This window comes from Poecilia mexicana, unplaced genomic scaffold (genome assembly GCF_051168715.1).
Source record: "Poecilia mexicana isolate PSO_F unplaced genomic scaffold, ASM5116871v1 scaffold_13, whole genome shotgun sequence".
NCBI classification, from domain to species: Eukaryota; Metazoa; Chordata; class Actinopteri; order Cyprinodontiformes; family Poeciliidae; genus Poecilia; species Poecilia mexicana.
Window position 1 is genome coordinate 4,856,213 of NW_028263382.1, and position 24,353 is coordinate 4,880,565.

General features: G+C 43.8%; 1 protein-coding gene and 1 pseudogene across 2 annotated transcripts in view; one reads left to right on the forward strand and one right to left on the reverse strand.

Annotated features, from left to right (window-relative positions):
- Window positions 1-24,353, forward strand: part of dlc (deltaC) — a 282,002-nt gene that overhangs the window by 147,324 nt on the left and 110,325 nt on the right. For both annotated transcript variants that reach the window (XM_088011502.1, XM_088011501.1), the window contains exon 7: window positions 2,947-3,163. In XM_088011502.1, coding sequence (XP_087867628.1) covers window positions 2,947-3,163 — 217 coding nt within the window. The remainder of the gene's footprint in view (window positions 1-2,946; window positions 3,164-24,353) is intronic.
- Window positions 4,045-24,353, reverse strand: part of LOC148155689 (general transcription factor II-I repeat domain-containing protein 2A-like) — a 32,587-nt pseudogene continuing 12,278 nt past the window's right edge.

Here is a 24,353-nt window from a genome sequence, read left to right on the forward strand (position 1 = left end):
TAGGCTCAACATTTATTTTGTAATTATTAATAAGTGATTCATGTGGTAGATTAGCTACTGCTGCTGTTAGCTAAGCTAACACAGCGATGGTAGATTAGCTAAGCTAACACAGCGGTGTAGATTAGCTAAAATACTACAGCAGTGTAGATTAGCTAAGCTAACACAGCGGTGTAGATTAGCTAAGATAACACAGCGATGGTAGATTAGGTAAGCTAACACAGCGGTGTAGATTAGCTAAACTAACACAGCGATGGTAGATTAGCTAAGCTAACACAGCGATGGTAGATTAGCTAAGCTAACAGCGGTGTAGATTAGCTAAAATACTACAGCGGTGTAGATTAGCTAAGCTAACACAGCGATGGTAGATTAGCTAAGCTAACACAGCGGTGTAGATTAGCTAAGCTAACACAGCGATGGTAGATTAGCTAAGCTAACACAGCGATGGTAGATTAGCTAAGCTAACACAGCGATGGTAGATTAGCTAAGCTAACACAGCGATGGTAGATTAGCTAAGCTAACACAGCGATGGTAGATTAGCTAAGCTAACACAGCGATGGTAGATTAGCTAATTTAAACACCTGCTCTACTGCTGATCTGTCAGAGTTGGTGTGTATGTCGCTGTTTTTTTATTTTTTTAACTGAACCAAAACACCAGGGCCGTTTCTCAATACTCAAGAACGTAAGTACGTTCTTGAGTTCTTGGCAAGTACGTACCCGCAAGAACAGTTGAAAGTCCGTTCTTACCGAGTTCACAAGGACGCAGTATGCTAGTTCGCCAATTGGAACAGGGCGTTCTTGATGACGTCACTCAACTAGCGTAAATTTCAATAAATTCAATTTAACACAGGATGATTCCTGTGTTAAACTGAACAATTTAACAATTGGGACTGGATAATTTTATAATTGGGACAAATATTAACAGATATCAAATATACATAATTAAGGAAAAGTAATTTCTAAGTAGAAACACCTTCAAATTAACGGGATTAAGTTTTTTTATTACTGATTGAAAAAAGCTTAATAAAAAACAATATATCACCTCAAATTATTTTTTCAGACTTCTGTTACCAGTGAAGCTTGAATCTTGTTTGCCACCTTCATCAGATTATTTGCTTATAAAATATTTATTTCAAATGAAAAATCATAATAGATGGTGGCCAGCCTGTCATGCAGTTAACTGATTTCTTCCTTATTCCCCAGGTTTGCCAGGGATTCATAAACAGGGAAAGTTAAAACAATTATTTTATATTTAATGTTTTACCAACCTGCATCTGGCCAGAGTTCCTGTTACACAACTGGATGATTATTTTATAATAACTACTAAACACTTATTAACAAACTTATGTTTACTTTGTTATCATAATCAAGTATACTCTAGTAAGATACCAGCATTGAAAGAGAAACATAATTTTTGTAGGAATGTCTTTATTAGAATAACAAAATAAATAAATAAATAAAAACAAGCAGATAATCAGTCAATAACTCCAGGAAATTCAGTGACTGTCAAAAGCAAATATTACCATAATTTAATAGTTTTTTTTTCTTCTAAGATGAAGAGACAGTGAAGAGAACATTGGCAGGACACGGGGATGAAGAGAACCTCCAGGAGTTTTTGGGAAGCTGGAAGTAAACCTGGAGCTGCAGTCTGCTCACCTGAAGAGCTGCCTGCATAAAACAATGAAAAATAAGAGTTCACTCTCACACATGAAATACCAATCCAAGGGAAATGTGGGTTTTTTATTTACAAATTAAAGTATGATTCTCTGATCATGAAGGGACATTGTATTAAACTATTTTTCTTACTACGAATTTAAATGCCCCAAAACAGTTAATTAGCGAGTGAAACTAATTGATTTTGAAAGTCTGTGTCAACACAATTTATAAAATACCAATATTAACTAAATAAATATAAAAAATAGAACAGATAACAAGCAGCGGAAAACAACAGTGACTTGCTGAAAACAGGCTGCGGTTAGCGGGGAAAACACGTTCCAACCGCCCGTTAAACTGGCAGCTCCTCCGGTCTGTTAGCGGAGCTATGCTACTCCGAAAAACTCCGTAGCAATTATTAAAGTAAGAATATTCTGGATGAACTGAATGGATAGACGAAGCTATAAGGTCTACTTTCTCGCCTAAAAAGAAATTTAAATGAGTTTTCGTGGCAATTACTGGTGGTAAAAATGCAATACATTTCTGTACTGACCTTCTATATTTTCCGCTGCTGGTGGCGCATTGCATTGTGGGATATCTTGCTGCCTCAAGTCCGCAGAAGGATGCATTGATGCATCCTCGATAAAATGGGCGGAGCAAGAACACATCCGGGTACTTTGAGCGTTCTTGCCTGGATGTGTACTTTGACTGGAACAGTACTTGGGCCGCTGTCGATGACGTTTCACGAGGACGCGAGAACACAAGTACAGACAAGAACGCATATTGAGAAACGGCCCAGATTCCACACCACATCTACATGTTGTGGTTGTTAAAGTCAAGCTAGCATAAACTGAACTACTTCCCTCTCTCTCGATATTTTTTCTTTACTAAATTAAAACTTTTTCCTGACCTTATCTAGTTTTCATAGTGTTGACAACTAGTAGCAAAGCTCTGCTGTATCAGACGTACATTTAACTCTTAGCGTGTTATGCTGAAACTCAACAGCTAAAGCTAATGCTTGTCATAGTCAGCCAGCAGCGTTTTGCCCTGCGGCAGGGAGATGGGGGTGGGGTCTTACTCGTCTGACGTCACGCTGCAGCAGGTTCATGACTCTTCCACATGCCTGCTGGCCCAGTCTGACCTGTTGGGATGTTTTACTGCTGCCATGTTGAAACAGAACCATAGGTTAGAATGTCCAGGATGAGACAGAAACTGATCCTCCTGTTCCTGCCGTTGCTCTGTGGGAACTGCAGCCGTTCCCACACTTACCGGTCTCTCCTCTGTGTCTTCCTGCAGGATCTGTTGGACGGGTATTCCTGCACGTGTCCTCAGGGTTTCTACGGAAGGGACTGTGAGATCAGCGGCATGCTGTGCGCAGACGGGCCGTGCTTCAACGGGGGAACCTGCCTGGAGGCCGGCGGCGGCGGCTACAGCTGCCGCTGCCCGGTCAGCTTCTCCGGCTCCAACTGCGAGAAGCGGCTGGACCGATGCAGCAGCGGGCCCTGCGCTAACGGTACGCACCCTCCCTCAGAAACAGAGGCTACGCTCCAACCATCACATTAATACTCAGATTAGTCTGAGGTTTGCTTCACACCAACACCTCCAGCTTCTGCTTTGTTCATTACATCCAGTCTGTGGATTCTAGAGGAAAGCAAACGTAGAGACCACAAAATCAGGAAAATCAGGACAATCTTCCTGATTGTTACAGAGTCAGTGGAATAATTTAGATGGAAAAAGTTTTGATCTCACAGATAAACGCAGAGATTGGAAAATCTGCGCCACTTAAAGCAGATTAGCCTAAATTCAGGAGAGCAACCTGTTTGGGTTATAGTTGGTCCAGAACCGGTCCACCTCTGTGTGATCCGGACCTCTAAGAGCCTCATTACTCATAATCACTGTAATGAATTTCATGCAAACTAAAATACGAGGAAAAACCAACAAAAGCAGGTAAGTTGGACGGGAAGCAGGGAATCCTGACCGGAACGTCTGGAGGAGGGAAGCCAACCTGCTGACCCGGGATTGGCTCTGCTAATAATCAATCAATCAAGTTTATTTGTATAGAGCATTTCAGCATCAAACCAGTTTAAAGTGCTCCTTAAAGTGATGGTGTTTGGACCCCGTGGCTCCTGTGAGTCCTCCTCTGTGGACCTGGGACCCTTGGAGGTTTATTTTAAACCTGTTATTACAGATCTTGGTTTTAAGGTGGACATGATCTCAGATTGGACGGCCAAAGTCCAGTTTTTATCATTTAAGGTGATTGGCGTCAGTGAAATCTTTTCTTTCCAGGCAGCATTTTGAAACAGTGATCCAGGCTTTTATTTCGACTCGACTGGATTACAGTAACTCACTTCATCTGGGAGTCAGTCAGTCGCTGCTCTCACGTCTGCAGCTGGTTCAGATGCTGCTGCACCACTTGGGACAGGAACTCGACAGGGAGCAGGTGACCAGGACAGGGGTCAGGCCAGGACCGAGGTCCAGCAGGAAGCTCAGAGGGGACAGGGCTTCTCTGCCAGGGGCCCCATATGGAGCGACTTGCCTTTGCAGGTCAGAGAGGCCCCTTCACTGTCCACTTCTTAAAACCCATCGGTTTTACTCGGCTTTCAACTCCAGCAGGATCCAGTTTTAAATTGTATGTTTGTTTTTAAACTGAAAGAGTTTTTTTATGTTTATTTTTTTATTGTTTTGTTGTGTTTTAATGTGCAGCACTTTGTATCAGCTGTGGTTGTTTAAAGTGCTTTATGAATAAAGTTGGTTTGGTATAAGAACACAACATTAAAATGTCATTAAAAAACACCATATAGCCAATAATTCAGGAATTGGAGAAACATTTTATTTTGATGAGCGCCACCATGACAATCATTAATACACACCAGATTATTGATCAGTGTTTCATTGATTATGTTTCCATAGCAACTCTAACCAGCTGGTTTCAGTCTGGGTTTAAAGGAACTCAGGGTTTCAGCTGTTTTTCAGTTTTCTATGAGTTTGTTCCAGATCTGTGGTGCATAGAAGCCGAATGTTGCTTCTCCTCGTTTGGTTTTGGTTCTGCATCAGAACCAGAACCAAAACCAGCAGGTTGATCCAGCAGCAGATCTTTAATCCGTTCAGTGATTTATAAACTAGCAGCAGATTAAAGTCTCTAAGTGAAGGAATGTAGAACCGGGTGGTGTAGAACCACGTGGTGTAGAACCGGGTGGTGTAGAACCGGGTGGTGTAGAACCGGGTGGTGTAGAACCGGGTGGTGTAGAACCACGTGGTGTAGAACCGGGTGGTGTAGAACCGGGCGGTGTAGAACCGGGTGGTGTAGAACCACGTGGTGTAGAACCGGGTGGTGTAGAACCGGGTGGTGTAGAACCAGGTGGTGTAGAACCAGGTGGTGTAGAACCACGTGGTGTAGAACCGGGTGGTGTAGAACCAGGTGGTGTAGAACCGGGTGGTGTAGAACCACGTGGTGTAGAACCGGGTGGTGTAGAACCAGGTGGTGTAGAACCGGGTGGTGTAGAACCGGGCGGTGTAGAACCGGGTGGTGTAGAACCACGTGGTGTAGAACCGGGTGGTGTAGAACCGGGTGGTGTAGAACCAGGTGGTGTAGAACCGGGTGGTGTAGAACCAGGTGGTGTAGAACCGGGTGGTGTAGAACCGGGCGGTGTAGAACCGGGTGGTGTAGAACCACGTGGTGTAGAACTGGGTGGTGTAGAACCGGGTGATGTAGAACCGGGCGGTTGTAGAACCAGGTGGTTGTAGAAACAGGTGGTGTAGAACCGGGTGGTGTAGAACCGGGTGGTGTAGAACCAGGTGGTGTAGAACCGGGTGGTGTAGAACCGGGCGGTGTAGAACCGGGTGGTGTAGAACCACGTGGTGTAGAACTGGGTGGTGTAGAACCGGGTGATGTAGAACCGGGCGGTTGTAGAACCAGGTGGTTGTAGAAACAGGTGGTGTAGAACCGGGTGGTGTAGAACCGGGTGGTGTAGAACCAGGTGGTGTAGAACCGGGTGATGTAGAACCGGGCGGTTGTAGAACCAGGTGGTTGTAGAAACAGGTGGTGTAGAACCAGGTGGTTGTAGAACCGGGTGGTGTAGAACCAGGTGGTGTAGAACCGGGTGGTGTAGAACCAGGTGGTGTAGAACCAGGTGGTGTAGAACCAGGTGGTGTAGAACCAGGTGGTGTAGAACCGGGTGGTGTAGAACCAGGTGGTGTAGAACCAGGTGGTGTAGAACCAGGTGGTGTAGAACCGGGTGGTGTCTCTACCCTCCTGGTTCTAGTCAGATCTCCAGCTGCAGCTTCTGGTCGTCAGTCTGACCTGCTGCAGGAATCAGAGCCACTAAATCCTGGATGAGTTTCTCTGGTCTCAGACTTTCGTCTCTGAATACTTTTGTTTTCTCAGAATCATAAAAGTGACTGATTGCGTTCTCTGTCCCGTCCCGGACAATTAGCACTTTGGTACATCTTTCCTTTTCCTGATGTTCACTTTGGGGCGTCGGTGAACTCGTCTCGCCTTCCCTCGAAGTCTGAATGTGTTAGTAGAGCTGCTATTGTCTGCGTCGTCATGGTAACTGATCTTATTTCCTGCTATAGCCTGAGCCAGTGGGAGCATATAGATATAGAACCAGGGGGGTCCTAGGATGGAGCCTTGGGGAACGCCACATGTGACCTCTGACCTCTTGATGAGAAGTTTCCTGTTGAAACAGAGAAATCCCAGTTCTTCATGTTGGACTGGAACCAGCTGAATTCTGGACCGGAGAGTCCGACCCAGCTCTCCAGTTAGTTCAGTGACATGATCAACACTGAGGTCCACCAGAACCAGAACCAGCTCGGTGGTTGTGTTTCTGTTGTTGAACATTTTTGAATTTTTGTATTTACTTATTTCAAACAGCTTTAAAAACAAGAGAACAAGCAATCAGTGGCATAGAGGAAACCTGTGCATCCAGAACCAAGAGCATAGTTAAAGCTGCAAGCAGCCTCGAACGGCCCTCGGCCTATTAGCCACCGCGGGGGCTTCAGCACCGCCGCCCACCAGCCACTGCTGACGCTCTCGCGCAGCTCCTGCTGATGTTCGCCTGGCGATACTCATCAACGTGTTCGGTCGTGCTCCCAGACGACACACACAAAATCTGGTGCAGATCTGCCGATGTAGCGAGGAGCTAGAGCTGTTGGATTAACCTAGGGGGCGCAGTGGAGTCAAATTACAATTCAATGGTGTTGGGCTCTTTCGCTGTCTATAAAGGTCATACATATCCATTTGGTACCAATTGGCTGTTCCGTGTGTGATTGAGAGACAATCGTATGCATATGGCGAGCAACTCACCATTTGGCCACGCCCACACAGTTCAGCCAGCATTGACAGAGTTCATCATCATGTCATTGTCTATCAGTTGGCACAGCATTCAACCCATTTGAATAACAGAGTAAAAGTAAGATATCCAGCAGAAAAAAACAGATACCTTCCTGTTAGTGGGGGGCGGGGCTAAGGTGATGTCATCAGTTGACCGTGTGAATGTGATCAGGGCTGGTCTATAATGAGACATGGAAAGCCTGATGCAGTTCTGTCTTTGCCTATGGAAGTTATTGCATATTCATGTTTCATGGAGAAAAGTCAAAGTTTGACACTTAGCCACGCCCACATGCTTTGATGTACAAGAATTCTTTTGATAACTTTTCACCTTCAATGTCTGAAAAGTGTGCTGAGTGAGCTTGAAGTCTGTATCTCAAAAGCTGTAGGAGGAGTTCGATCAGATGCGACGTCTATGAAAAAGAGGAAATGGCGGCTTTGATCCAAAATGGTCGACTTCCTGTTAGGTTTGCACCATGGCTCCAAGAGACTTTTTTGTACGTCCTGACAAGATACACATGTGTACCAAGTTTCATAATTCTAGGTTAAAGCATGACTTGGGGCTGATCATTTAAAATATTCTAGGGGGAGCTGTTGAGACATTAGGCCACGCCCACCAACTATTGTTATGGAATCCTCTCCGGGGTTGGATAAGGATCAATCCTAGTGACTTTGGTGCAGCCCAGCTCAAAATTGTAGAATTGAGAGCCAAACGTATGGACACGGCGTTACAGGTCACGTCGCCATGCCGCCACGCCCACCTGCTGCATGGAAACCAGCTGGGGTTGGGATCCTCTACACACCAACATGTCTTCTGTCTCTGGACACAGTTTCATGTTGATTAGGTCAAAGGGGTCAGATAGTGACTGTTCACAGTAAAACATGACACTTCCTGTTCTCAGGGGGCGTGGCTTAAGTGATGTCAGAATTTGACCATTGCGTCTTGTAGGGCACCCAATGGTGATCAATCACTGAAAGTTTGGTGCCTCTCTGTGTTTTTGTGTAAGAGATATAACAGTTTTGAGTTTCATGGCAAGTTGGTGAACTTTGACCCTGTTTTGATAACTTTTAATCGGCCATACGTTATGAACCAACTGACCAAGTTTGAAGCCGTTCGATCGAAATCCCTAGGAGGAGTTCGATCAAATGCGAAGGCTGTAAACCAGTGTTTTTCAACCACTGTGCCGCAGCACACTAGTGTACCGTGAGTGATCGTCAGGTGTGCCGTGGAAATTACCCAATTTCACCTCCCGTATTTTCCGGACTATAAGCCACTACTTTTTTCCTACACTTTGAACATGCGGCTTTTCTGTGGATTTTTCTTCAACCACCAGGGGGCTCCTTAGCAGGAAGTGAATCACTGGAAGTCAAAATTGGAAATCAAAGAAGAATGCGCTAATTTTCACATAGACATAATATAAGAGTAGACCCCGCATTGGCCGCTCCGGCACAGGAAATACGGCGGCCATCTTGGAGCGGTATACCCTCCTACTTTGCTCAATCCAAACAGCAGAAGATGCCTCAGCACTGAGGGATATTGTTGTTCTGGTCGGTGGATTATTGATGTGAGGGCTCCACAGACAACATTTCACAAGTAAGATGGACATATTATTGTGTATATATTGTGATTAGAATATTACTTTACTGTATTTATGTCCACCGGCGAGATACCAGCTAATATTAGCTACAGTGCTTGGTGTAATACGGGTTCAGCCCCGCTATGAAGGCTAACTGAGATTCTGTTAATATAAAGAAATTAATTATTCTCTAACATTGACTTAGATTATCTGACACAAGGGCCTATATTAGAAATGAAACAATATAACACATATTATAAAACTTATGTGTTATAACATTCACCAGCAAAGTTTACACAGGTGGTAAAGACTATTATTTATATTCTTTCACTCTGTCAAAAGTAAGATACATCCTAAATCTTCCGTTTTTGTTTTGAAAATTTCCTAAAGACACGATGTGAGGAAGAGGAGGGAGAAATCTATAAAGAGAGACGGATTCACTGCAGCACGGATGAATCTCACCGGATTTTGGACTCGTCGGCTGAAAAACATAAACGTGATTATATATATATATATATGTACTCGGAAGCTACTAACCATGCATGGAGGGTTCCACCCCAAATCCAGCACCCTGAGACTGTACACAAGCCGTAAGGAAGGAGGCAGAGGACTAGTGAGTGTGAGAGCCACTGTCCAGGATGAAACATCCAAGATCCATAAATACATCAAGGACAAAGCCTCAATGGACGATGTGCTCAGCGAATGTCTCAGGCAATGGGGAACAGAGGACGAGGTGCTGGAGGAACCATCATGGGAAGACAAGCCCCTACATGGGATGTACCACCGACAAATAACTGAAGTGGCTGATATCAGGAAATCCTACCAATGGCTGGAGAAAGCTGGACTCAAGGACAGCACAGAGGCCCTCATCCTGGCCGCCCAGGAACAGGCCCTAAACACCAGAGCAATAGAAGCTCAGATCTACCACACCAGACAAGACCCAAGGTGTAGGTTGTGCAAGGAGGCCTCTGAGACAGTCCAGCACATAACAGCAGGGTGCAAGATGCTGGCAGGGAAAGCGTACATGGAACGACATAACCAAGTGGCGGGCATAGTGTACAGGAACATCTGTGCCGAATATGGACTGGAAGCCCCGAGGTCAAAGTGGGGGACACCCCCAAAGGTGGTGGAGAATGACCGAGCTAAGATCCTGTGGGACTTCCAGATCCAGACAGACAAGATGGTAATGGAGAACCAACCGGACATTGTGGTGGTGGATAAAGAACAGAGGAAAGCCGTTGTGGTGGATGTAGCAATACCAAGTGACCACAACATCAGGAAAAAGGAGAAACTGGAGAAATACCAGGGCCTCAGAGAGGAACTGGAGAAGGCCTGGAAGGTGAAGACCACAGTGGTGCCTGTGGTCATCGGGGCCCTCGGGGCAGTCACCCCCAAACTGGAGCAGTGGCTCAAACAGATCCCAGGAACAACATCAGACATCTCAGTCCAGAAATGTGCAGTTCTAGGCACAGCCAAGATACTGGAGGAGAACCTCAAGCTCCCAGGCCTCTGGTAGAGGACCCGAGCTCAGAGGATGGAGAGAGAGAGACCACCCGCGGAGGGTGAGAAACTTCAATCCAAAATGGCCGACTTCCTGTTTGACTTACACTATGACATTAATTGTATTTTCTGTGCGTCTTGGGGAGCTCTACAAGTGTGCCAAATTTTATGTCAATGGGAAGGGTGTTTTGAAATTTTCTAGGTAGCGCTGTTGAGCAGTTTCTTTTGCAATTTTTGCGTTGACCTTAAAATACATAAATTTTACACGGGCTGTATGCGTCTGCCAAGTTTGGTGAGTTTTTGAATATGATAAAGCCTCCAAAAAGCCAATTCATTTGTGCCAAGCAAAATAAAAATAAGAAGAAATGGTACAAAAAAAACAATAGGCCTTCGCAGTGCTTTCGCTGCGAAGGCCTATTGTTGGAAGAAGTGAATGAAATATGACCTACTGACTCAATGAATATTAACCATGTTATAATATTCTCATGTCTGTTCAATATACTGCGCCTTCGTTCATCACAGGAACATCTACCAGCTCTGTGCCTCCATGATGCTCTGCCACACCCGTTGGTTTAGACCAGGATGATATGAAATTCATTTTCCAGGTCGTCCATGAAGCTACACTTTTGTTAATCATCAACTACGGCAGCAGTGTTCAGTTTCTGGGCTCACCTGTATGAACACACCTGCAGCCGTTCGCTCTGAACCAGCAGCTCCGGGAGGAGAGCGGCTTATTGACCCCCGAAAAACAATAAAAACCCAAACATCACCAATCAATAAAATCCTCCCAGGCCGAACTTGAAAACTGGATGCTATGCTGCTAACACTTAGCAACAACTCACAGGTGGGAGAGAGAGCGCTGCCCGGTGCGCTAAGCAATAAAACACAGATAAGTGAAGGTAGTTATGCTGATCTGATGCGTGTAGATTCCAGCAGCAGCTCTGGCAGCATGAAAACTGAAACTGCAGTAACTGCTGGGCTCACATTTAAACACGTTTCATTACTACTGTTTATTTCCAAGCATCTTCCTGAAGGCAGATTTTCACCAGCCAGTTTTATTTAAGTCGTTTCTCACCATTTTGTACCTGGAAACTGCGTCCCACAGCGTTCACACTCACATCCAACCAGACTTTGTCCTGATGAGAGCCACGAGTTTATTATTCAGATCAGATGGATGAAGGCTGGACTGTCTGAAGGAGAGGTGTGGGTCGATGTCCAGACAGCAGGAAGAGGAGCTGCATGGTTTCTTCCAAGCTTTTATAATTAAGTGCTGAAATTGAGCCACTTTTTGTGGAGTAAATGTTGATAAGGAGGGACATTTCGGCCCAAAGCTGCAGCAGGTAGCTGCAGGGATTTGTCTCAGTGCCGGGTTCTTCCTGTTAGTCGTCAGATCCAAAGTGTTTTTCAGTTCATCTCCCAGAGCTCCAGGTGAGCTGCTTGGTGAAGCCAGAAACAGCATTTATCTCAATATTCACTTCCAGTTGCTCAATCCTCATTTCTCCTGACTGAAGTCCTTTCTCCATCACTGAGCTGGTCGTTGTTTTGAGTCAATAGAGTTGAACCTGGGTTGATCTCAGAGTTCCTCTCCAGTTGATGAATCTCTGCTGATTGAAGTGCATAATACTGCTGATGTCCCTGTGTCGGCCAGAGACATCTTGATCTGGTTCAGCTTGAAAAAAGTAAAGACTGGATGGACTTCAGGTTGTTAGAGCTGAAGTTATGAGGTCAACAGTGTAGAGTAGCTGTAAGAACTGGGGATATAAAATAACTTTTAAATAAGAACAAGAGAGAGCAGATCAACTGTTCCTCCTGATGTCACTTCTAGTTAAAAATAACAATAATTCATAAAATAACTCTACAAGAATATAATAGTGTAAAATTGGCCGATTTCCGTGAAAAAGTGTATGATCGGTGATCGATTAGTGTCTCTTGTTGCCGATCACTAAATCCGATCACATTTATCTCCCTTCTCAGCCTGCAGCTGCTCTCCTCTTTCCCTCTCACTACGCAGCAACAAACCCTGTGGTGAGAAACTTTAACTGAGAGAACCGGGACGTTTGCGAGTCACAGCGGAGAATTACCTCAGGGTGAAGCACGACAAAATACATCAACACATCGAATCTAATATGACAATTAAAAACAAACACTTGATTGATTTGGCTGCATCAATGCAGGAACAAAAGACATCCGGACCCATCAGCAGGTAGAGCAGCGCAGCTACCAACGCTCACCGGATTAGCATCACGCTCAGAAAGCTAAACAAATATCCCCAACAATAATTCAAGTCTTGGAGCTGCGGAGTGAGACGCCGGTTCTGGTTCTGGTTCTGCTGTCGGACCGCCGCTACTGGTGGTAATATTTCCCAGACGGAGCCACTCAGCCTCCAGACGGTGAGCTCTCACAGCGAGCAGCTGCTTGGAGCTGCAGCAGATTTTAGATATGTATTAAAACTTTCGCTGTCCTAATGTGAGACAAATAATCTCTGGAAAAAAAAAACCATGTCCTCCTGCCTCCTTGCGTATGGTGAACTCCTCTGACGGTCGGACTTCTTAATGCGCATGCACTATCCTGACAGCGTATGGTAATCTGATAGAACGGCTCTCAGTGAGGCTCCAGTCCGATCTTCTTAGTAAAGATCCGTTCAGAAGAACCGGATCGTTCCTGAATGTCACATCACTATATTGCAGACTTTTGGACACAGTGTTGTCCCATATATGGGACACGTTAGTCAACATCTCCGCATAATAATTCACCGCAGTGAATAACCTTTTTCTTTTCATCACAAATGCTTTTGTTTCTCTGTACAGCTAGCTTTGCTAACATCACGTTAACGGAGCTTACCTTCTTTTTGCTACTTTTCTAAGTGACGAAAAAGTAAGACGTCCCCACCGTCTGTGAAAACGAAGCGCTGCTGAGTTAGCTGTGGCCATCGGATTTCTTATGATTTATGCAGCGCTATTATATTACTGACTGTCAGACAGACATGTTCTGCCGCTGAGAGGAAACCACTGCGCATGTCTGAGAGCGAGTGAAAGGAGGGGAGGGGGGAGAAACAGAAACACGTGATTGGTTGGATTTTAATCGGTGCGTTTTACGTCCACTGAAAACAAAGATGTTAACAAATAAACTGAACAGAACCTATAAGCTTAGTGGTATTTTCACAGTTGCGGTCTTGAATGTTCTTGAAATAAAATGCCGAGTCCTCAGCGCCTGAGACCATCAATAAATGATCAAGATGAGACCTACAAGACTGTCATCAGTCAGTTATATAATGTTAGTTATATAATGTCAGTTATATAATGTTAGTTATATAATGTTAGTTATATAATGCCCCACCACGTTGATAGGCCACCCTTTAAGTCCGCCTTTTTCATATCCACTTCAGCTTGTTTGGTCTTTGAGCTGTTAGCAATTTCGGGACCGCTCTCAGTTTGGATCTTATAGCTTAAAAATCTTCCGTTACTGCGCCTTTAAGGTTGTCTCATCACTTTAGCGATTTCTCCTCTCAGTGACAATGAAATGTTTGCTTTAATTTCTTCGTGACTCATGTTTGGACCTTCAGGCCCAGTGGTTGTCGGTGGGTCCGCGTCGCCTGTGTCTCGTGGGCCTAGCAGGCCTTACAGCTTCCCTATCTATACTTTTGCAGTTTTTTGGCCATTCAGGATGATTTTGTTCAGGTTGTCCAGCTGTTTATGACCCTAAGGTCATTTTTTGCAGGAGCTCTGAAAAGTATGTCTTACGCCATATCTTGCTCACCAGCGCCCCCTGCAATCATATGTTTTGAATGTTGAAAGTGATTCCATTGATCTTTTTCCACTAAATGTTGATTTCATTAAATTTGCACCTTTATTTGTGTATGTTTTTTGTACATTTTAACCCCCAGGTTTGATAAATTACATTGCGTGTCCAGATGGTCTTTGCTCTCTGTCAAATTTTAGAACCCATTCTGACCTGCAAGTCAAAAGGTTTGCCCACCCCTGCTCTACTGGTAGTAATATTTCACAGACGAAGCGCCGTTTCTGCTCCAGCCACACTCACACCGAACGGCTGCTTAAAGCTGCAGCACGTAACTTAAAAAAAAAGATTTTACATATGTGTTAAAACTTTCACTATGTAATAACATGAGATGGAAAATCTTCTCAAGTCCTGAGTCTGCTGGAGAGGCAGGAAATGTTGGACTCCGGCTTTGAATGAAATGACGGACCTGAAAATATCTGAATAGATCAGTTTTTGTCAGTGAAATTGGCAAAAATACCATCTATATAAAAATGGTCACATGTTTCCAAACCATTCCTCCTCCACAGAGCGAAGGTGCGGTCCATCCTGGCAGCCGGGAAAAGGTGATTATTACAAATAGGCCTATATATAGAAAATTATTTTAGATTAAAATGTTGTCTGAATTGTATCCATATCCTAAGAGAGGAAGATACTTCAGGGTTAGAGGTGAATGTCGAGGGTGAAAGTGGTAATCCAGCAGTAACCAAAGCAGGAAGTGAGGTAGATGTGCAGGAATTTGCTTCAATCCTACACCAATCCAGTTGTGGACTCTGAATATATGACTTTTTGAATATTAGATGCCCAGTAATAGTTTCTCATAAAGCCTTCATCTCTAGGCCTTTCTAAAAATTCTCAGCGAATTCTAGCGTTTTTATTTGCCCAGAGAAAAGGAGAGAATAATTTATTTAAAGACTGGAAAAAAAGATTTATATAGGAATATTGGGAGACACTGAAACAGATACAAAACACGAGGTAATACATTCATTTTTATACAGCTAATTCTACCTGGAAGAGATAAACAGAGACCGGACCATCTCTGAAAATCAGCCTCCAATTTAAGCAAGAGAGGTTTGAAGTTCTTTTCATAGAGATCGGACAAAGCATGTGTGATGTGTATGCCTAAATACTTAAATCCAGACTTTGATATATGGAAGGGGAGCGCATTGTCTGGTAGCTGAAGGGCTAAATAATTAATTGGAAAGCATTCACTCTTAGAAAAGTTTAATTTGTAACCTGAGAAACTCCCAAAGTCATTCAGGATATTGACAATATTATGAATACATGACACTAGGTCAGAAATATACAAAAGTAAGTCATCGGCGTATAAAGAGATTTTATGTTCGGTTTCGAACCTACGGATACCAAAGATATTGGGGGTTGTCCTAAATTTTATTGATAGAGGCTCAATAGCCAATGCAAATAAAAGTGGGCTAAGAGGGCAGCCCTGGTGTGTGCCCCTTCAGAGAGAAAATAGATGGGAAGATATCGCATTTGTAATCACTGATGCTTTGGGTGATCAATATAATAAACGTATCCAGGTTATAAAATTTAAACCAAAGCCAAATTTTTCCAGTACAGTAAATAAATAACTAAATTCCACTCCATGCTTTCTCCATGTCCAGGGAGGCAACTACTTCAGGAGTCTCCCCAGACGCAGGAGAATAAATGACATTTAAAAGTTTGCGAATATTTGTGAAGGACTGACGACCCTTTATAAAACCGGTTTGTTCTGCTGAGATGATGTTGGGAATAACATTCTCTAGCCTCGATGCTGGCAGTTTGGCTAAAACTTTAACATCAACATTAAGCAAAGACATAGGCCAGTATGAGCCACAATCATTTGGGTCCTTGCCTGGCTTTAAAAGAAGTGAAATGGAAGCCTCTGTTAGAGTTTGTGGTAAAAGGTTCTGATTAAACATCTCAAGTAATGGGAGCAAGTTGAAGAGAAAACTTTTTATAAAACTCAATGGCATAGCCGTCTGGTCCAGGTGATTTGCCACTCTGCATTTTATGAATGGAGTCAGCAATCTTGTAGCTTTATGGCTTCTTCAAGACTGTCTTTGGCCACCATCTACTTGTGGTATATCAATGTTATCAAAGCAGGTCATCATTTTTTATTTATCTTGCGGTGAAGAAGATGTGTATAGTTTGGAATAGAAATCTCTAAAGGTATTGTTTATCTCTGTTAGGTCTACAGTCAAGGATTGTGAAGTATTACGTATCTGGGGTATTAGACGGGACGCTGATTTACATTTAAGCTGATAAGCCAAAAGACGGCCTGCTTTATCTCGATGTTCATAATATTGTCCTTTTAACCAAAGTTGGTGTTTTTCTGTTATTTCTGTTGACAATAGGTCACATTGGGTGGTCAGTGTAACCCTTTCTTTATATAACTGAGGTATTGGGGTAGTAGAATATTGTTGATCAATTTGTCTTATTGATTCCAGGAGTTCTTTTGCTTTTTCTTTTCTTTCCTTACTGCGTGAAATAGAATAAGAAATGATCTTCCCTCTTATAACTACCGTATTTTCCGCACTATAAGGTGCACCGCACATTATAAGGCGCACAGAATAGACGCTACAGTAGAGGCTGGAGTTACATTATGCACCCACTAGATGGAGCTGCACTAAAGGGAATGTCAACCAAACAGTCCGACTCCGGTCGGTGAGGAGAGCCTTCCTGGGCCGGGCCGGACGATGGTCACCCTTCTCCGTTCGCCCACAGCATGTTGGTGGAGAACGTGGTGCTAAACGACCTGCAGACGACCTGATTGTAGACGGTCGGTAGGTAGATAGGTCAGTCAAACTTTATTAACAAACCAGCGTTCTGACAACTATCCCAGCATGCACCGCGCGCTTCTTCTTCTACGGGCAAAAGTGAAGTCGGGGGCTGCTTACTGTAGATGCTAGACCTGTTGTGGCTCAATATTGGTCCATATATAAGGCGCACCGGATTATAAGGCGCACTGTCGGCTTTTGAGGAAATTGAAGGTTTTTAGGTGCACCTTATAGTGCAGGAAATACAGAACTTTAAGTGTTTCCCACAATGTAGATGGGGATATGGAAACAGATCTGTTGAAGTATATAAACTCATCTATTTCTTTACCAATGAATTCACAGAAGTGACTGTCTGATAGTAGGGATGTGTCTAATCTCCAAACTCTTGGTTGTGTGACATTTTGAGAGAACGAAATATCCAGGGAAACCGGTGCATGGTCAGATTTGACAATTGTATTATATTCAGTTCTTTTTGTAAAAGGGAGAAGTGTCTTATCAATGAGGAAAAAATCAATGCGGCTGTATGTGTGGTGAACATGTGAAAAATAGGAGAATTCCTTTTTGCGAGGGTTAAAGAACCTCCATGGATCAACCCAACCTGCGTTATCAGCAAATTCACCAAGAGCAAGTGACATTTTAGAGCGTGTCAAAGTTCTAGGGCTAGAGCGGTCCACAGCTGGGTCCATAACCGTGTTAAAGTCACCCGATAGAATAAGACTATGTCTGTTTAAGTCTGAGAAAAGAGAGGTGAGTTTATGTATAAAGCTAACGTCATCCCAGTTTGGGGCATAAATACTAGCTAGAATTACTGGAGAGTTAAACAGCGACCCAGATGATATCACAAATCGTCCCTGGGGGTCAGAAATGGCCTGAGATGGGGTAAACAATATTGTTTTGTGGATCAAGATGGCTGCCCCTCGTGCCTTATTATTAAAGTTAGAGTGGAAACTCTGTCCAATCCAGTTCCTCTAAGCCTGATATGATCTGCTATTTTCAAATGGGTTTCTTGTAAAATATTATTTATGCGTTTAGCCTCTTTAAGTGAAAAAAAATCTTTGCTCTCTTGTTGGGCCCATTCATTCCTTTCACATTCCAGGTAAGAGTTACACCTATATCTGCCCTGACATTATCAATGTCGTGCAATATATGACATGTTAAGAGATGAAAAGCAGGTTGAGCACCCCCAAGCGTCTGTCGATAGCAAATAAAAACAATCTAAATACTATGAGACAGCAGTATAAAGTCTCTGTTCAATAGAAACAAAAGAAACATTAACACTTTCATAAAAATAAATCTCCCTCTAACCCCAAACAAAACATATCCTATGCCTGCCCCAGGACATGGGCAGACTGCAGGTTCTCTTCTAACTCCTGAGCCGTCCGATACACCCTCTCCTCTTAACCTGCGAAGAGCCTATGACCTTTTAACAGTGATGGCTTGTATTAGCTGAAACCATTTCGATATTAAAATTAAAGTGAAAAGCATGCAGTCAAGCAGACCGTTAATTGGCATTCAGTCACATTTAGTAAATAAGCAAAAGGGGAACAAAAAGAAAATACCCCAAATTCTCAAAACCAATTAGATTACCCAAAGTAGAGTTGGCAAAAGTTCAGAATCACATACATGTTAGAACGTCCTCCAAGCAGTAAGGTGGTTTCAGTGCATCAGATATGTGCGACCCGACCAATCCATGTCAGTCCTTCTCTCCAATCACCTGCTGATCGCAGTAAGCCCGTGCTTCCTCTGGTGTATTGAAGTCGAGAGATTTTAGCTGGGTAGGTCAAGCGAAATTTTATACCCCTGTTGTAGAGTGCTTGTTTAACGCCGTTGAATTCAGCACGCTTCCTCGACAGGGCAGCACTGTAGTCAGGGTATAGCCTCAGTGTAGCGCCCAGGTAGGTTATTGTGTGCTGCCTTGCCCATTTCAGTAGCCGTTCCTTCTCCTGGTGCCTTAGAAAGCACACCACAAACGGACGCGGAGGGCGGTTAGCATCGCTGGGTTTTGCGCCCACCCTGTGTGCTCGCTCCAGCACCGGGTCAGAGTCAAACAGTGCATTACTGCCGGTGAACTCCATTAGCACATTCGTCATGAAGTTAACAGTATTGCCCACACCTTCACTGCCTTCTGGAATATTTATAATCCTCAAGTTGTTGTGGCGTGACCTGTTTTCTAGATCCTCAATGTGATCCAAGAGTGCCACATTTTGGGCTTTTAGAGCCTTAACAGCAGATTCGGTTGCACAAATCTTAGAATTATCTCCCATGAGTGATTCTGATGCCGTTAGGCATTGTTGTATAGAGCCCACCGCTTCTGTCAGAGCACTCACCGAAGCTTGTAACGGCACCAGTGATTCTTGAATGAGGGTAGAGTTGTCTTCTTTTAAACTTTCTCGTTGCTTGGCTATTTCTTGCATTAGCTGGGTCATGGTTATTCCGTCACTTTTGGAAGGGCTAGCGTCGGAGCCCTTAGTGGCTAGCTTACTAGCAATGGTGTTCCGCGTGGTCTTCGAGGTTTGTTTCTGCTTGGAGGTAGCCATTATCAGGCCAAGGCCGCTCAACACCGTAACGCACACAAGATACACCAATCCTCTGGTAAAGGTATTAGGTTTGGTCACATAAGTTACAAGTTGGGTCGGAGCTCTTCACACTCGCTGCCTACTCCCTTCATGGCCCAAACCAGAAGTCGAACATGCATTTCTTAGAATCATGTATTTGTTTTCTAATATTCTTTCCTTGCTTTGGTTCCCAGTCTTGGGTTTTATTTTTGGTTTTCAGAGCTTGTAGCTGTTAGTTTGTGGGGATGGCGCCGCCCCTCTCTGAGGATTGGGATTTGGGTCCAACCTGATCCGACAATCCCAGTTGAAACGGTTCTGTTGGTGATCTAGTTGGTCACAGTAATTTAATTTATGCTTCCAGAATGAATAAAGGAGTCGTGGTATTTTTAAAAGAGGAGCGTTTTGTGAACCAGCTGATTGTCAGCGGGGGGTCAGTAGGCGGAGACCTGCAGGTGTCGCCCTCCACCCGGGTTATTGTATTGACGTGCCGCCGTTGCTTTGTTGAGGAGCTCCAACCACCAGCGACTCCTCTGCACCTCCGCTCACCTCAGCCTGAGCTTCCTGATTTTTGTGCGGGCAAGAAGCCCGTTTATGTCCAACATCCCCACATTCGAAACATTTCATACTCCCAGTGAAACCATGTAAGATCCCTCTTCATATTTCACTCTGAAAGAAACTTCTAGCGTCTGTGTAGCAGAGTTTAAGAACATAAAAACCTGCCGCCTGAAAGACTGAACATGTTTCAGTTTGTCATGTTTACATCCCAAACCAACAGTTTTAAAATAACTGGATCTCTTTCTGCTGAGGGCGGGGCGTTTCCTCCATCAGCTGGATCTGATGCCGGGAGGGAAGCAGTGGTCTGAATAAACACCCTGGTCTGGAGGATGCTGGGAAAACTGGAACCGATGTTCCCAAGGACTCCTCAGATGGGAGCAAGCTAGATATAGAAACAGATCAGCTGGTTGTGGTGCTGCCGAGTGTCAGCAAATAAAGCAAAAGGTTCAAAGCGACTGAAAACTCAGAAATAAGGTGATGATTAAAGTGCACTGGGTGACCTTCTCTCTACTGTCTCTGTCTGTCTTCCTTCTCTTTTTCACCTGTATGAGTAACATCAGGGTGGGGACTTTAAATATCAATGGTGGGAGGGATCCACATCAACAGGTTAGTTTAGAGACGATTAGGCAAAAGAAACTTGTGTTTTTACCAGAGACACACACAGACCATGGAAACAAGGTGGAGTGGGGTTTGGGTTGGACCAGGTCATCTGCTGCTGTAGCAGTTTTATTCTCACCTGGTTTACTTGGATTTTCTTTGTTCAAGTAATATTAAATACAGATCGCATTGGCATTTTTATACGAAACTACTTAAACATATTTTCTTTTGTCAAAGTTTTAGTAACTTTTGGCAACTATGGAAAACAAAAAAATCAGAGTTTTTGTCTTTAACTGAGTGGTGGGAGGTTGGAAAGGCTCAGATCAGTTTTTTGTCAACAATATACAAGTTTTTCTACAGATAAAATTAAAAAAGTGATTCAGAATTTAGAAAATGAGATTAAAGAGTTAGAAAATAACTTGTCAACTGATGCTAATAATCAGCTTAAACTTAAGAAAGATCAGTTAAGTTGTTTTTTACATGAAAGAGCCAAAGGGGCTTTAGTTCGGTCCAGGTTTACTACGGTGAAGGACATGGATGCCCCGACATCTTTCTTTTTTAATTTGGAGAGGAGTGTCAGCCGGTTTGCCTCCCTGATGGAGCGCTGCCTGCTGATCCCAGCATCATGAAGGAGCCCTGGCCTTTTACAGCGACCTCTACAGGAAGCAGACCTGTAGCAGAAGCTCTATGGAGACTTTGCTGGATGATCTTCCTCAGCTTACCGCTGCAGATCGGGATGTTCTGGATGCTGGAGTTTCAATGGAAGAACTGACTGCTGCGGTTGGTCAGATGGTTTCTGGAAAGAGTCCAGGCTTAGATGGTCTACCTGCAGACTTCTACAAACATTTTTGGAGGCTGTTGGGAGAGGACTTGTGGGAGGTGCTGCAGGAGTTAGCAGGCATCTTACCATCATCCTGTCGGCAAGCTGTTCTTTCCCTACTTCCAAAGAAAGGCGACTTGACTCTGTTGAAGAACTGGAGGCCGGTTTCTCTCCTTTGTGTGGACTACAAGCTATTTTCTAAAGTGCTTTCTAACAGGTTGAGGACTATTCTAGAACTTATCATACATAGAGATCAATCTTATTGTGTACCTGAAAGATCTATTAAGGACAATCTTTTTCTTTTAAGAGATTTGTTTGACATCTGTAAATTATATGAAATTGATGTTGGAATTATTTCTTTGGATCAGGAAAAAGCCTTTGATAGAGTCGATCATTGTTTTCTACATTAAGAGCGTTTGGATTTGGTGAAGGTTTTATTTCTTTATTGGGTTTATTATATAATGAAGTGCTTTGCGTTGTTAAAGTTGGAGGATTAAGTCGTCCTGTTAAAGTTCAGAGAGGTATTAGACAAGGCTGTCCCATATCTGGACAGTTGGACTCTATTGTAGTTGAACCTCTTTTACATAAACTTCGCTCCTCCCTCACTGGCCTTGTTCTTCCAAGTTTGCCTAATAATCCAAGTTTAATAGTCTCTGCTTATGCTGACGACATTAACATTTTTATTAAGAACCAGAATGACGTTATGGGTCTTCAGCATTGTTTAGAGCTTTATGAAAAAGCTTCTTCAGCTAAAGTTAACTGGGAGAAAAGTTCTGCTTTAAAAGTTGGCCCGTGGAAAAATAATAATCTCCCCGTATTGCCAGGAAATATTCACTGGGTCGATCAGGGCTTAAAATTTTTGGGGGTTCATTTGGGAACAGAGGCTGTTTTGAGGAAAAATTGGGAGGGTGTCATGGAGAGAGTGTGTGCCAGATTATCTAAATGGAAATGGTTGCTACCTCAGCTATCTTACAGGGGAAGAGTCTTGGTAGTTAATAACTTGGTTGCTTCGGCCCTCTGGCATAAACTGACTGTGTTGACGCCACCATCCTCTCTTATACAACGTCTCCAAAGGACTCTAGTGGATTTTTTCTGGTCTGGATGCCATTGGGTGAGAGCTGCTGTGTTGTATCTACCTGTGGAGGAGGGAGGACAAGGACTTATTGACATCATGTCGCGGATCGCGGCGTTCAGGCTTCAAACTCTGCAGAAGCTGTTATATGGAGTTGGACTGCCATGGCTGGACACGGCGCGTCTTCTGCTAAGGAAAGCAGGACGAATGGGATATGATAAACATCTCTTTCTGCTGAGACAAGGATCTCTGGATCTGACTGGTCTCACCCCGTTTTACCAGTCTGTGATAAATGCTTGGAAGATTCTCACCTTTGAGAGAGAGACTGAGGCAACACCTGGAATGTGGGTTTTTTTATTGGTTCTAGTGGCCTTTATTTGGTAGTAAATTGACAGGAAAGTGGGTAATGAGAGAAGGGGGAAGACATGCGGGAAAGGTCACCAGGCTGGGAATCGAACCTGCGACGGCCATGTTGAGGACTAAGGCCTCCATGTGTGAGTTGTGCTGAACCCCTGCGCCACCACAGCACACCGGAATGTGGGTTTTTGAAGAGCCTCTGTTTGAAAACAGTTTCCTCTCGTCACAGCTCCTCTCATCTGGTACGCTAAGATGTAGGATGAGGGAAGCAGGCTGTGTGAAGCTGGGTCACCTGATGAAGCTGCCCAGTCTGATGGAGAGTCTACGGATACGGTCCAACAGACCTGCCTTAAGGGCGACTGTGGCTCTATGGATAGAGTAGTTGTCTTGCGATCGGAAGGTTGTCGATTCGATTCCTCCTGCCACATGTCGATGTGCCCCTGGGCAAGGCACTTAACCCTAAATTGCCTACCGAGCTGCATATCGGTGTATAAATGTGTGAGCGTTTGTGAGCTTTGAGTGGTCAAAAATGATTGGATATTTACCATTTAAGGCTGAAAGAAGAAACTTGTGCCTCTCTGCCAGTTTCCATCAGAGTGTTTGCTGTTAACAGTACTCTGTCTGTCATCCCATTGGTCTGTCTGTCTGACCATTGGGATGATTCTCTGATCGTCTCTCCTGCAGTGGATCAGCTCTACCCCAAGAGGCTGTTGGCAGTCCCAGTACAACCCCCCCCATTGAGAGATGGGTGGGTGACCTCCAGTGGAGGATTGTGCATTGTCCTCTCTCTCTCTCTACACCAGAGGCCTGGGAGCTTCAGGGTCCTCCAGTATCTTGGCTGTGCCTAGAAATGCACATTTCTGGACTGAGATGTCTGATGTTGTGTGTATATATATATATATATATATATATATATAGTCACAAGCAAAAGCCAGCTGGTATGATGATAAAAAGAATCCCTGGAGAACTCAAAATATCTTTGTTGTTGAGTTCAAACATCTATTTAGTCAATCATGTAGCAGCAAACATATTTTTTGAATTGATTTATACAGTGTATCACAAAAGAAGGGTTTCTCCCAGAGAACCTGCTAAGCCTGCTGGTCGGTGTGCCGAGGCGGTCGACCGCAAAAGTAAAAATATTACTAATTATAAGTTACAGGAAAACATCACCAGTGAAAAGCCACACAAACCCACAGCTAGTCTTAAAAACATCAAATCAAAATTAAAATGAATATCAATTATTTGCACTTCTGTTTAATCCAAATTAAGTCAGCAGCTCCATCGGGCCCCCAGGGCTTCAGGGGCCATAAATGCTGATATTCTAACACAGATTCATAAATGTAACATTTATTTATTGAGATGATCAATGCTGCTGAATTTGGTTTAATGCTTTCAGCTTAAATTAAAAGATTTTAAACTGTTTAACGTTTAAATGTAAGATTTTAAGGAGCTGGTAGGTTTACTTTGTAAAACTTCAAAGAACAATATTCATAGCTAATTGTTTTGTTGCCATAGCAACAATCTGATGCTGCGAGTTTAATCTTTGAGTTTGAGCTGTTTGTTCACAGATACAAATGAATAAACTGGATTATAGCTGATTGTTTTTAGGTTGGCCAGTTAAACTCCTCCTCCTCTCCCAGATTAAATGTAACACAGAAGCTGTTAGAGCTGCTGATGTTGTAGCTACAGGGGCCCCTCAGTCAGATTCTGCCCCAGGCCTCATCAGCCTTGGACCGGCCCTGCAGGATGAGGTAAATCTGCTGCACTGAGCAGAGATGAGCAACAAA